Source organism: Rutilus rutilus, assembly GCF_951802725.1.
Source record: "Rutilus rutilus genome assembly, chromosome: 8".
NCBI classification, from domain to species: Eukaryota; Metazoa; Chordata; class Actinopteri; order Cypriniformes; family Leuciscidae; genus Rutilus; species Rutilus rutilus.
In genome coordinates, this window is record NC_140222.1 from 14716774 (window position 1) to 14730574 (window position 13801).

General features: G+C 35.1%; 1 protein-coding gene and 1 long non-coding RNA gene across 3 annotated transcripts; one reads left to right on the forward strand and one right to left on the reverse strand.

The window, feature by feature from the left end:
* Positions 1 to 1001: 1001 nt before the first annotated feature.
* LOC311295172 (uncharacterized protein) lies at positions 1002 to 6940 on the reverse strand. 2 transcript variants are annotated; one of them, XM_084416408.1, is made up of 5 exons: positions 6778 to 6940; positions 5554 to 5886; positions 5136 to 5459; positions 4621 to 4754; positions 1002 to 2635 (listed from the first exon to the last, which is right to left on the reverse strand). In XM_084416408.1, exons 1-5 carry the CDS (start codon positions 6827 to 6829, stop codon positions 2618 to 2620), a joined length of 861 nt encoding a protein of 286 aa, XP_084272534.1. In that variant the 5' UTR covers positions 6830 to 6940; the 3' UTR covers positions 1002 to 2617. The 2 variants fall into 2 exon arrangements, with proteins under 2 accessions (XP_084272534.1, XP_084272535.1); XM_084416409.1 differs by lacking the exon at positions 6778 to 6940 and adding an exon at positions 6527 to 6737.
* Positions 6941 to 8834: 1894 nt separating this feature from the next.
* On the forward strand, positions 8835 to 12665 carry LOC311295194. The gene is made up of 6 exons (XR_014628233.1): positions 8835 to 9200; positions 9321 to 9641; positions 9827 to 9969; positions 10071 to 10208; positions 10844 to 10911; positions 11441 to 12665. It is a non-coding gene; the product is annotated as an uncharacterized lncRNA (long non-coding RNA).
* Positions 12666 to 13801: the final 1136 nt, after the last annotated feature.

The window sequence follows — 13801 nt, forward strand, 5'->3', positions numbered from 1 at the left end:
ACAGGCTACAGTTGGATAATTCTGTAGAAATACAAGACAAATATAAACATATTTACAGAACAAACAGTACGCTTTACAATTTAAACCAGTAATTTTCAAAATAATTACAATTTAAACCGGAAATCTGTTGCTTTTACACGTCCAGTTTAAATGGTTTGTGTCTCTATGCAGACTTCAGAAGGATCCCAGTGTCAGAAACAAGTGTATGATTTATTTTAATGGCAGTTCATGTTAGCGGATTATATGTTTGTTCGGAGCATTTTGTGTTATGTAAACGAGGCACAGTGTAATGGAGAGTTCACAAAGAAACTTTTGTTGAAAGATGAAGCAGTCAGTTGTATTGGATCTGACAGCAAATGTCACTGAAACAAATGAACATTTTAGTCAAAAGGTTCTTGGCATGGTAAGTTTTTCTGCAATGTTGAACATGTTAGGCCATTAGGGACTACAGGTGAGAAGATACTTATAATTAAGCTTCTTCTGTTTCTTATTAAGGATTTGGTGTACTTGGAGATTTAAAAATGATTAACTAAACCAATTGTGTAATATTACATTGAAATTACACCAGTTTATACTTCAGGGATTTATCTTTACTACTGTGCCTTATGGCTGGATCAATTTACCCCAGAGCATTTGGCTCACTTTTCACCATAGCTGAAATTTTGGACAAAAGTAGCCAGCTTACCAATTCAGCCTTATTGTTAGCTAAATGGTTTGCATTAATAAATAATATGGTTTGCAAGTTTTATAAATTGCTAGATCATCAATATGGATCATAAATATTTTAGAAATTGACAAATTTGCTTTGATGTAACAGCCATTACATCTGTTATGCTAAAATTTTACTGTGACAATATAGGGATCTATTTGGGCCAAAGTACCGATTCACACATAAGTCGCTCACTTGTCGCCACCTACTGGTGTAACTTTGTATCCTAAAGGAAGGTAAATATGTGCTGTGTGTCTCAATAACAAAATATACACAACTCAACTCTTAAATTGAGGAAACAGCAAATATTTTTATCAAGCATAAGAAAAGCATCTGATTATAGCAACATATGTTTGCACAAGCTCTACGGCACTCCACTAAAGTCTTGTCACGTCTATTTATATATAGCACTTTATACAATAGATTGCTTAAAATCAGCTTTACCGTATTAAACAAGAAAAACAGTGTCAATGTGTCATTTCATCAGAAGTACAACTTCATTTTCTACTATCTTGATTATTTAATGTAGGTTTAAATAAATCTGTTATGGAAACAGTGTGTAAATAATTATATTTCAACATCGAATTTGGAGTAAAGACTGTTTTCTCCCCAAATTCCCCACTGTTCCTAGGTAAAAACAGATCTGGATTTATTGATTACTTCAGCTTGTTGCTCAAGTGATGAGGTTTATATTATTATATGTTTTCAGACAGCTGTCTAGTTTTGTTTCCTCTTATTAAACACACACACTAACAGTGGCCCAAATGTTGGGGTCATTTAGTTTTCAAAAGCATATAAATATTAATCCTGTACAGAAAATAAATGTTATTAATAGTTAATAAAAAGAAATCTTGCACAGAGTGGATCATGTTTTTAATCATGTTTATCACATAAACATACAGAGATCTTTAGAGTTTCAGAAAAGATAATGCTGTGGGCTTTACTTTTAATAGTGTTAGAGGCAATTTTTCCCATGATTGATGTTAAAGTTAACAAAAAATAAGCAGCAGATGAAAGACGCATACAAAATAGAACAAAGAAGGAAATCATCGATGTGAGACAAGTACATCAGCAAAATACAATTATATAAAAAAATCATACTTGACAAGCAGCAGAACTACAAAACACGAGATGAAGACCTAGTGTGTCATTTGTCTTCCATCTCGCATGAAAACCAAAAAAACTTTTTAACTAATCAGCACCTGTCACATGTAAAATGTCACAGATGTTTTGTTTGAGGAAGATAAATAAATATCTACCAAATGTATGAAGACTTAAAGTCTCCCTGTGGTGAAAATACACCTTTTAATGTTGTTTATATGTCCTATAAGACATAGCAGAGTCTTAGTGTGCTTTAAGAAAAAAAATGTGCAAATTCATGTCAACACCATTGCTGAGTATTTCCTGCTTTAAACTGCAGTGAAGCAAAGACAGTCTGAAAAACACAGCTTGAAATCTCTGGTGTTTCTGACGTCACAAACTACCTTATAATCAATCAGATCAACATGTGATCGTCAACCAGTGGATCTCTGAGCTGCTGTGAGTGTGTGAGTGGAGGCTTTTAAATATGTCATTTCGGTGATGAAAGAAGAGTTTTAAGTGATACAATTATTGACTAAAGGTATTTACAAGTAATTTTCAGTATTTGTGTTTGTTCAACTAGTTTCATGCAACAGGCCACAAGGGTTAGTTACTGGTTAAACCATGAACATTAGTAACATAGTGATTTTTTTTCAGTAACAGCAACAATAGAGTGAAGTGAGTTTCAACTGATCCGCTTCTCTGGTCCATTTCAACCATAGTGTCAAAATTACAAATGATTTGATATTGTTTTACTGTCAGCCTCGGCCTGAGTCGGATTCAAGGACGTCTTCTTCCTCAAAGGAATGAGGATCAGGTGGCGAGCTATCACACGTCATCATTCTCCTGTAAGAAAATACAAATTCACAAAAGATAAAAGTAATGAGGAGGATTGATGTTTCAGTTACACGAACACACACACAGAAAATACAGTAAAAAAAATATTTGCACAATATTCCTGTTAAGTCTCAAGTGAATTATTTGGGTATTACAATTTGTAAAGATGTCAATGCGAGAGGAAAATTAAAGTTTGATCCTGTAATAAATATTGGAGAACAATTGATTATGACCTCTTCTGATAAATTCCCAGAAAAATCTTCTTCTGAAGAGATGGTATATATTAATGACTATCTGCATGCATTGAATGTAACAGATGAAAATGACCCAGAAATAAGAAATGTTAATTTAACAGACAAGGTTGAGATTTTTATGGATGATCTTATAGTTGAACACCTCCGGAGGGACAACACAAAGAGAGGTCGCAAGACGGAGAAGAGGTGTTATATGTGTGTGGGTGTATGTGAACCGTATGTTTAGGTTGTTAAGACCACGTGTTTTAAAGGGGAACTGAGAACATCGTTCACCCAAGACCTAGAAAATGTGTGAAACCAGAGAAAGGTCAAAAGGTGACAGTCAATTTGATAGTCAAACTTACCAAATAAAGCTTTTGTTTATGTGCTGCATAAAATAGGTGTGAAAAGAAAATAGATATATTTTGAATGTGTGCTTCTGCAAGCGTAATAAAGTAATATATGTAATATATGTAATAAAGGACTAGGTTAAGTCCAAAGTTTAACCTTGTAAGGGAATTAGCTGCCTTAGAATGACAGCCCAAAAGGCGGCCCAGAACAGAGTTAGTATAAAAAGCCTTGGAGTGTTTTTTTTTTGGTGCAGCATCTCGAGTGAAGACTTTTACGTGTTTATGTTATTTTTGCCTTTGAAATTTTTTGTCTTTGTATTATTCTGAATCCTTTTAAATAAAACGAAATCATGTTGTGGTGATTTGTAGAACTTTTTAAATAAGTCTAGGAGTAATCATTATTTCATGATTTTTGTAATGGAATATTAGTATTGTAGCCTGGGAAAACCCTGATGAACTTCCAGCAAATTTGAGATTTGCTCTGCAAGTCCATCTGGCCAAGAGCGCATTCAAGCCCATTTCCAATTTTTCCAAATCGAGGCACCAATCACAAACGTTGAGGCAGGCTTTACACGATGATGATCGCTCTGATTGGTTTTAGGTCAATCCAATTGCGCCCAGAGGCATTTGAGCAACGTCCGTTGGTGACGCCCCTTTGGAAATGGGCTGTAAATTAACCTTCCCCAGACCCACCCTCAGTTACAACTGAGAAGGGTCTGGTGTCAACCAGGCTATTAGTATTGGCAAATGCCCAGTGCATTTGAATTCAAGATTGAACTGGTTAGAGGCACCGCCGAGGACCCTGGATCGACATCCTACATTCTTAATCAAAGGTAAGGGCAATATTTGATTGCAGCAGATTATGGGTATGTTTGAGAATGATTTATAGGTTACAGCAGGATAAAAATACAACAATCCAGTAATTACTAAAGCTAAGAAAAAGTTAAATTCCTGGCTCCAAAGGGACTTGTCTTTATGAGGAAGGGCTCTCCTCACCTAAGCGGAGGGTGTTTCTAGATTGACCTACCCTGCTCTTTCTTTGCATGTGGACAAGACAATTTGTGTAGAGGTTGATATAATGCTTTTTGATTTTTTATGGAAACACAAGAGACATTACATAAAAAAATCTGTTGTCATAAATAGCTTTGAACATTAGAGCTTTTGAGCTTTCTTGATTTTGCTTCTTTAAACAATATTTTGTAAAGAAAAAAAAAAAGTATTGTGGTTGTTGTCTTTTTAAATGCATCCTTGGTGAACATTAGAGACTTTTTTCAAAAACATTTAAAAATTACCAATCCCAAACTTTTTTGTATGTATGTACATACACAAGCAGTGTATGTATTTGTGTATCGCTATGTCTGTTATTTAAAAGGTTTTTGTGCAGAGTAAATCTCTTATCTGTAATACTTACTCTCTGTGGTACTGGTGCATGGCTCATGCGTTGATGATAGTAAACCACACCAGCAGTTACAGCTGCAAACACCAGCAGAACAGCAACAACTATTCCTGCTACAGCTCCTGAAGACAAACCTGAACCTGGAACATCTACAGAGAAACAGTCATTATTGTGAATAATAATCCATCCAGTATTTACCAATATCTTTGACTGATAATTACACCTTTCTACTTTTGTCATCAGGTGTATGACATTGTCATTGTGTATGACATTTGTTCATCAGCACTCCAGTTTAGTTCAATCAGTTCAAATGCATCAGCACTTTGAGCTAAACTGGAAGCAGCATTCACATGAAAACTGGATAATACTATGTTTTTTGCATGTTAATAACATTAGCCAAAGTGTTACTGACTCAAAACTTACTTTTTTAAACAGTCCACAACCCAACACTTATTGGGTTGATTTAAAATATTGAAATGATTTTCATATTCCTCAAAGGAAAATACACTGAATGACTCAATTATACTTACCAATGACAGAAACACTGAATCTCTTCACTCTAGTGATGCTGAAGCTGCTGTTGTTGATGATGATCTGTAGTTTATATTCTCCAGAGTCTGTGTTTCTGATGTTTGTGATGATCAGAGATCCAGTCTGATGATCCAGCTTCAGTCTGTCTCTGAATCTCTCTTTACACTGAACATCTGTACAGATCTTACTCTGATCTCCAGTGATTTCAGCGATGAGAATGCCATTAAAATACCATGTCATTAAATCATTTGGGTGTTTTATAAAACCATAATCTAAAGTGACAGATTCTCCCTTCACGTCATATAGTTCAGCAGCAGAAAGATCTGAAACACAAACCAACAGCTACTGGAGGATCTTGCATTAACATGTGTTTTAAACATATATAAACTGCATTTAAACACTCATTAAATGACTCACCAGTGACGGAAACACTGAAGATCTTTTCACTGTCGCTGTTGCTAAAGATCTTCAGTTTAAATTCTCCAGAGTCTGTGTTTGTGATGTTTGTGATGGTCAGAGATCCAGTCTGATTATCCAGCTTCAGTCTGTCTCTGAATCTCTCAGTGCCTTCATTACACTGAACATCTGTACAGATCTTCCTGAGATCTCCATTGATTTGTGCGATGCGAGTGCTGCTGAAGTACCATTTAATATCTTCTTGTTGGTCTGTTTGAACACCAGTGTTTAGAGTGACTGAATCTCCCTCAATCACTGACACCGACACTCCATCTGATCCAACACCAGACACACCTGAGCAAAACATACAATAGTGCAGTGATTTATTTTTTCTACAGATCATAAATGTGAGAAGAAAAATATGTCTGGATTCATCATTTTAAACATGCAAACAAACATCAGAAAAACACTGACTCAGACTTTCACTCATGAATGATCTTATCACACAACCCACATCCTGATTCAAACCTGAACCTGAACCCCCACCCCCCCAGAGAACCAGAGAATTATGGTTACACTTTACAATAAGGTTTGCTAGTTCACTACAATAGTTAACATGGACTTATAATGAACTGCACATAGGCCTACATCATTTATTAATCTTTGTTAATGTTAATTTCAACATTTACTAATACTTTATTTAAATCTTGTTAACATTAGTTAATGCACTGTGAACTAACAATGAACAGCTGTATTTTTATTTACTAACGTTAACAAATACAGTAACAAATGGATTTCTCATGGTTAGTTCGTTAGTTAGGCTAATACGTTAGCTAATTTTCCGCCGCATTAACACTTAGATAAAACAGTGCCGTGTTTTCTACATTTTGTAAACATATTTAAGTCCTAAACAACCCACGTAAATAATGTGTAAGGCAACACTGATGCCTAAATTTTATGAATTTGGCAGAAGCTTTAAACCAAAGCGACTCACATGTAGGCCTACACAAAATGTACACATTTGCACAACATGTCATATTCTACTGATGTTTATTGTTTAAAACGCCACATCGCGCAGCTGATCTGATCTAGTTTTTTTATCGTTAAAAAGTGTTTCATCGACAGTTAGTTTCTCTTTTTAGCCTAGCTGCTAGCTATTTTCCGCCTAGCAATGTCCTATCAACAATCCAGCAAATCACTGCACTGGCAAAGGTGTGGCCTCGGCGTTATCAAAAAAGGTCTTACTGTGGTGGAGTAAAAACAATATCACTGCGAGCACGTTAAATAAAAGCTTCATTTTCACCAATTTTCTCCTCAGAAAACGAATGCATGGCCGAATGCTAAAGTGAAACTATCCCTATGGAATCTCGTGACCGTTCGTCAACCCCTAATGCTTCCGCCGTGTTCCAATCTACCTATGGCAATAGACGCCTATATTACATTGCTTATTCCTAACCCCAGTCTGGAGTTTATTACCTTAAAGAATTTAAAGACTACATGAGTTTTAAATTAGTTTATTATTTTAATAACACAACAAGGCCAAAAAAAAACAAAACAAAAAAAAAACCTTAATCTTGAGACTGCATCTCATGTAACAGTAATGTGAGCACATTCTTGTGGAAATACAATTCATACATCACATTTAGGCCCAGTTTCACAGACAGGTCTTAGAATAAGCCAGGATTAGGCCTTATAAACTAGGACATTTAAACAGCTTTCAGTAATAAAAAAAATTACTGGTGTGCACCTCGAGACAAAACAATGGCACAGATATATTTTAAGATATTTCAGTGCAAGTTATTTTCAGTTAAGACAGCTCAAACATGCAGTTTAGTCTGGGACTATCTTAAGCCTCGTCTGTGAAACCTATTATCCAACCGAGGAGAACAATAATTATTATTATTGAATTTAAACAGTATGGTCCCTTTTCAGACTGATGATGTGTTCCCACAGTTATCAACATCACAAATCAAAAAAAAAAAAACATTTTTTTTTCTTTTTTCTCAAATGCTTTACACATTAATAATGCTGTACTTTTTGCTATATTAACTTGGCAGTAAATTCAAAAAGCAAAGGCTGTCAAACTGTCAAACAAAGTTATGCATTCACCTTTATTTATAGTGAGATTGAGCCTAATGACCTTTGACCCTGTGGCTCAGTAAGGCAAAGGCAAGGCAAAAAAATATCATCATTTACAATCTTTTCTTATCCTAATAGCTCCGGTAAAGTTTGTAACTACACATTTCTGGCTGCAATAAAGACTTTTCTTTTTTTTTACACCAGGGCTATGATAATATCATACCATCGCTTCTAAATAAATAAATACAAATGTTACAGGTCCTGGTAAATGACAGAGGAGTCAAGAGTTTGTTGTTGGTCTGTTGTGGTCCTGTTAGTCAAAGACAAAAGTGTGAAAACCCATGAAAGGGCTCCAATGAGAAGAATAACAACTGCTTTATCCCTTGAACTAGTTTCTATAGATAGACTATATTTATTTAGAATGGAGTAAAGGTGTCTTTCAGTACATACTGGTTGTAGTCGACCACTTTACCAGGTATGCTCAAACGTATGCAACCAAGAAGTAGTCTAGAAGAACACTTTATACAACGTTTTGAAGCAACTTTACAGTGATAACAGGAAAATTCTGCATTTTGGGAGTTGTTCAGCTCAAACTGTTGTGGAAAAAGACAACCTCTGTCAGGTGTCCAGTTCTCTTCTGGCCAGCAAATGAACACTGCATGATTATGATTCAGACTGTATCACAAGTCAGATTGTGGATTGATCGCTTTCAGAACATTTCATCCCGTTCCTTCTGCTTGAAGATCAGATTCATCACGCCGGTACGGAGATGAAGCGCTTGATGATGCATCAAGAATTGATACTCTGCAATGAAAGCTGTTACATCTTGTAAATAACTTACTGTCACTTGTATCTGAGATGTCAACTGCAGCAGGAAAGATGAAGACCAGCAATATTGGACCTAGAACAGAGAGAGGTACTTCAGTGAACAGTGACAACTGATTTAGAAGAAGAAATGACAGCCAGGGATAGTTGTGTACGTTTATGTTTGAAAATGTCTTTGGATATGAATGCAATGTTGCATTAAAAGACAACACAGAAGACCAACATTGTCTCTCTCGTCTATAACTGCTTACAGCTATCAGCCAGGAAAATGCTCAAGTCTGGTGTATTTAACTTTTTGACTCAGATTAGACCTTTTTTAATGGATACAGTATTTTATTGGACTGTAAAGCTGTTTTGAGGTTCATAAAAAGACAGGAAGAAACTCTTCACCAACAACACAAGATGTTCATTCAGCTCAAACCACATGTGAACTGCAGCAGGTTTTGTTTTCACTCAGATGATGAGCTGCAAGAGCAACAGTGTGTGACAGAAGATAGTATTAACTTTTTGACAAGTTTTTATCATACTTTTGAAAAAAGTTGAGTTAAATAATGGAATGAAAAATGTTTTTGACTATTAAGTCTTAATAAGAATGTATATTTAACCATAAATCATTTGTAAAGAGTCTACGTGGGTAAAACTCTGTCGTGGGAGGATTCACACACCAGCTCAAGCGCTTTCAGCAGATCGTTTCATCAGATCAGACTTTCAGGAAATGATTCATGTGGTTGGTTTGTTATGTTTGTGTTGGTGTCGTCTGTCTGGTAAGTCGTAAATATATATTTTTTGCTTAATTTCTGTTACATTCTTCACATATGTTAATTATAAAGGTGATTACAAAACTCCCAGAAGCCTTAATCTGTGTAAATCTGTTTGTTCAACAGGTGTGTTTGGAGATTCAGTGTCAGTGATGGAGGGAGATTCTGTTACTTCATACACTGATGATACTGAAATACGTGAAGGCAATGACGTACTGTGGATATATGGAGCTGAAAAGTCTCAAATAGCTAAAATAAAGAAAAAGAAGCAAATCTTCTCCACATATGATGATGTTCCTGATGGGAGATTCAGAGACAGACTGAAGCTGGACGATCAAACTGGATCTCTGACCATCACAAACACCAGAACTGAACATACTGGAGATTATAAACTACAGATAACTGGACTGAAACTGAGATAAAAAATATTCAGTGTTTCTGTCTATAGTGAGTAGAGATCATTTGTCCCATCATTAAAAAATTATTGAATATTCAGAACAACTAAAGCTCAATCAGCAGCATTTGTGGCATAATGCTGGTAGTTACAGTATTTATTAGTAAGGACTTAATTTATAATTTATGCAGTGCAGAATATTTGACAACTTTAGTAAATTTCTGTATATTTCTATCAGTGTGTGTGATCTCAGCATCAGTCTCTCTCTACCTCTGGAGGTGGAATATCAGGATAAAAACACCTACAGCTGTGTGCTGAACAATCCCATCAGCAACCAGACCACACATCTGGACATCAACACACTCTGTCACACATGTGCAGGTACCACAGCACTGATGATATATGTGTGTATTTACTGACCTGATCTCTGTCTTCTGTTGGAGATCACACTGACACATTCACTTCTTTCTTTATCATTACAGCACCAGACACACTCTCTCCTTCAGTTCCTCCAGTCTCAGTGTCTCTGATAGTGCTGATCTCTGCTGGATCTCTGATGATTGTTGCTGGATTTTGGATCTTCTGGATCTGCAGGAAACACAGAAAAACTGATAAAGATGGCAAGTATTCTCTTGTCCTTTTAAACAAGTAAAATAAGAAATAATTCTTTGAAAATATGGTCTAAATATTTTAGCCAACTGATAGCCCTATTTTATCATTTAATTAAAAATGATTCTCATAATTTTCATTGTTATAATAAATGTCTATTTCTAATTGTATATAATTACACTATATGTTGCTCTTTACTCATCTCACACACACAAAGGTTTCTCAAACTGAATCAACACTGGAAATGCAAAAACAGAAAAGTTAATTTGTATGAATATAATCTGTAAGGATGAGGCTGGTGCTCTTAAATCTGTGTATATGAATGATAACTTTGGTTGTGCTTGTTGAATCTAAATGCTGATTAAACACAAAGAATGTAAAATACTTTTCTTTGTTAAACATCCTATTTAGGTTTGATTTATGTGTCTCTAAATTTACTGAGATAAACACTCTTCTAGGAATTGTTGTGTGTGGAAAAAGTTATAGACCTAATGGCAAATTAAATTTGTTAATGCCGTTTTTAAAAGCTTTCAGTGTTACTTTGGTGTTAACTTGGTAATCCCTAATAATAGCATACATATAGTGAAGAATCAGATCTAGTTAAGATTGAGTTTTGTTGTTTTAATGCATCTATAATTTCACACAGTTGAGACTCGTGAAGAAGAGATCACTTACGCTGAGACGACATTCCACAAAAGAAACACACAGAAATCGGTGAGACAATTTATTGTTAATTTGTTGAGTATTTGTATAATTTCAGATGTAGATCAGTGTGCGCTTTTGATTTTGTCTGTATAATATTGAAGCCCATTTCTACCAGATAAGAAATAAAAATCATGCTCTGGTAAATTATTATATTTTATAATTATATCTTTCTCACAATTATGACAAAAAGACGATATTATGACATACTAAATAAAAATTGTGAGATTAAAAAGTCAAAAATATCACATATACACGGTAAAAAGTTCAAATGATGACTTAAAATGTTGATATTATGACATACAATTTTTTTTTGCCATTTTTAATCCCAAAATTTTGATTGTTTTGTCCTAATTATGATTCAACTGTAATTTATTAAAAAAAAAATCTTATGTGGTGGTAATGGTGTTTCAAAGTATAACGATCTATCACATACAGTAAATCTCAAACACAACAGCACCATCAGATGTTTATTACTTTAAAAAAACTATATCACATTACATTACATTGTTACTATATCTTGTGTTATGCATATTTACAGAAAGTTGAAGAGGAGGATCATGTGGAATATGCACCAATAAAATTTAGAAGATGATCAAACTTTAATGTTGTTCTGAGTACAAGACCCAGATTGTGATCATTTCACTGTGAATCTCCTGAACGTCAGACTCTGAGTCTATGTTCAGTTTTAGGATTGAGAGAATCATCATGTTTCATCAGGAAATCACAGCAGACATACAGGATCATCATAAAGGGTCTAAAGTATGATAATTAAAACCAGATTAATTAAATGTTCTCCTAAAACTTCAAAAGAATTTACCTTAACTGCAATACAGGGACTTTAAACTAATTATGTAAATCATGTGGCCCATTGCAGCATTTTTATGTTTGCAAAACATAGATGCAAACTAGTGATGGAAAGGTGACAAAGTGAGCTCTGCTGTGGTCTCCATCATTTATATCAATGTGGTTTGATCTGTTGGGTAGACAAACAGCTTGTGCATGAGAATGCTTCTGCTGCTGGATGTTTGCATTTCATGTCAGTTTGTCTGCAATGTCTGAGGTGTCAATAAAGCTTCAGTGTGTCTGAGGTGTCAATAAAGCTTCAGTGTGTCTGAGGTGTCAACAGGTGTCAGTGCGAGTGTGTTTGAGGTGTCAGTCTGTGTTCACAGCAAGTCGTTGCAAGGATTGTTCCATTTATGCACGCATGAAACAGTTAATGACTTCTCTACAGGGAAGCCACTTTACTACAAAATACTAAACTCACTCGTGCTGATGTTTGACAAAAAAAGGTCAAAAATCAAACTGTGATTTGACTTTGAAAAATTCAAAATGTTATATACTTTGTGTGCATGATGATCCTGCAAGAACTGATAAGAATGTAAATGTGTACCTTGAAATGCAATGTAAGTCGCTTTGGATAACAGAGTCTGCCAAATGCATAAATGTGATGTAGCCTAAGTTAAGCAGTGCTACTCTCAGAAATAAAGGTACAACAGCTGTCATGTGTAATGGCTTTTCAAAAGCTACACCTTTGTACCTTATTTTCCCCTTAGGCTGCATATTAGTACCTAAATGGTTGAACAGGTACAGCTCAAGTGACAACTTATACCTTTTTTTTCTGAGAGTGCAGTTTCAAGAGTTTCAATTCTTTCCAACAGAACTATACTTCCCCGTGAAGTATACTGATCCCCGTTTTTTCTTATAAATCCTGTTTTCTGCCGGTGTCTGGCTCATTTTAAGAATAAATGCATTGTATGACGTACAATTTTTGATTTGTGTTTGATGGTTGTTAATAATATGTTTTCATCAGCTTTGAGGAGAAACTAAATGCTGCTAACAAACTTGATTTTTTTTATAGCACAACAGGGAAACTGTCCATAGGTGAAACAAAGGTTGTGAAATCAAGATCATAATCAGATATAAAATCTCACCTTACGTTCCCTTGATAGTGATAAAGTCCAGGCACAATGATGAGGATATATGAGGCTCCAGTTCTCCACTCCTGCTCCAGTTCCAGCACTGTAACCTCCACCAGAGGGTCAGGGAACACAACACGAGTGATGGGGTGAAGGAGTGTTAAATGATAAAGACTAAATGATTTTAACTTTAGTAGAAAGGAGCATTAGCAAATATGTGGTTAGTGCGGTGTTCTGGAAGATTTTAGTACCTAATGCTACCTCTCCTCGGCAACACAGAATGAGGAATCATTAATGTCTGAAACACAGGACTTAACGTAACTTTTTTGGTAAAGTTTACAAGCTAATAAGTTGACTTGAACAACTCGAGCGAAGTTTATGACGTCACACAAAGAAAACATTTTTAGTCTATGGCGGTCACACAAAACTTCTTTCAATTAAATCAAACGTATCAAATGAGTCGAGGTTCTCACGTTACATTATTTCTTTGTGTTGGTCTGCAATGCTGTTTCCTTTAATGTAAATAACATCCCGTTTCAAATGTATCTCCACCTAATGTTTCTGTATTGTAAACATGATTGTAAACCCAAAACATCCTACGAAAGCAGACACACACACCATCGAAAGTGAAATTAATACAACGTTTGACCACTAGAGGACAAGAGTCATATTCTCTGGTCATATTTACACTTCTTCTTCTATGGTTTATTGGCGGTTGGCAAACAACCAGTGCATTTCCGCCACCAACTGGTGTGGAGTGTGGACCAGAAGAATGTGGACTATATACAGTAGGCCTACATTGTTTAAAAAAAAAAAAAAACCTTAAATTACTTTCTCTAAGGTATTGAAACAATAAAATATAACACCTATCTTTTGACTCCTTTCTTGGAAAATCTTTTAAATCACACTGTTAAAGTAATGTGTAACATGTTATCTTAACTTATTGATCATACTATTGCTCATATTATAGGGTTATTAATAAT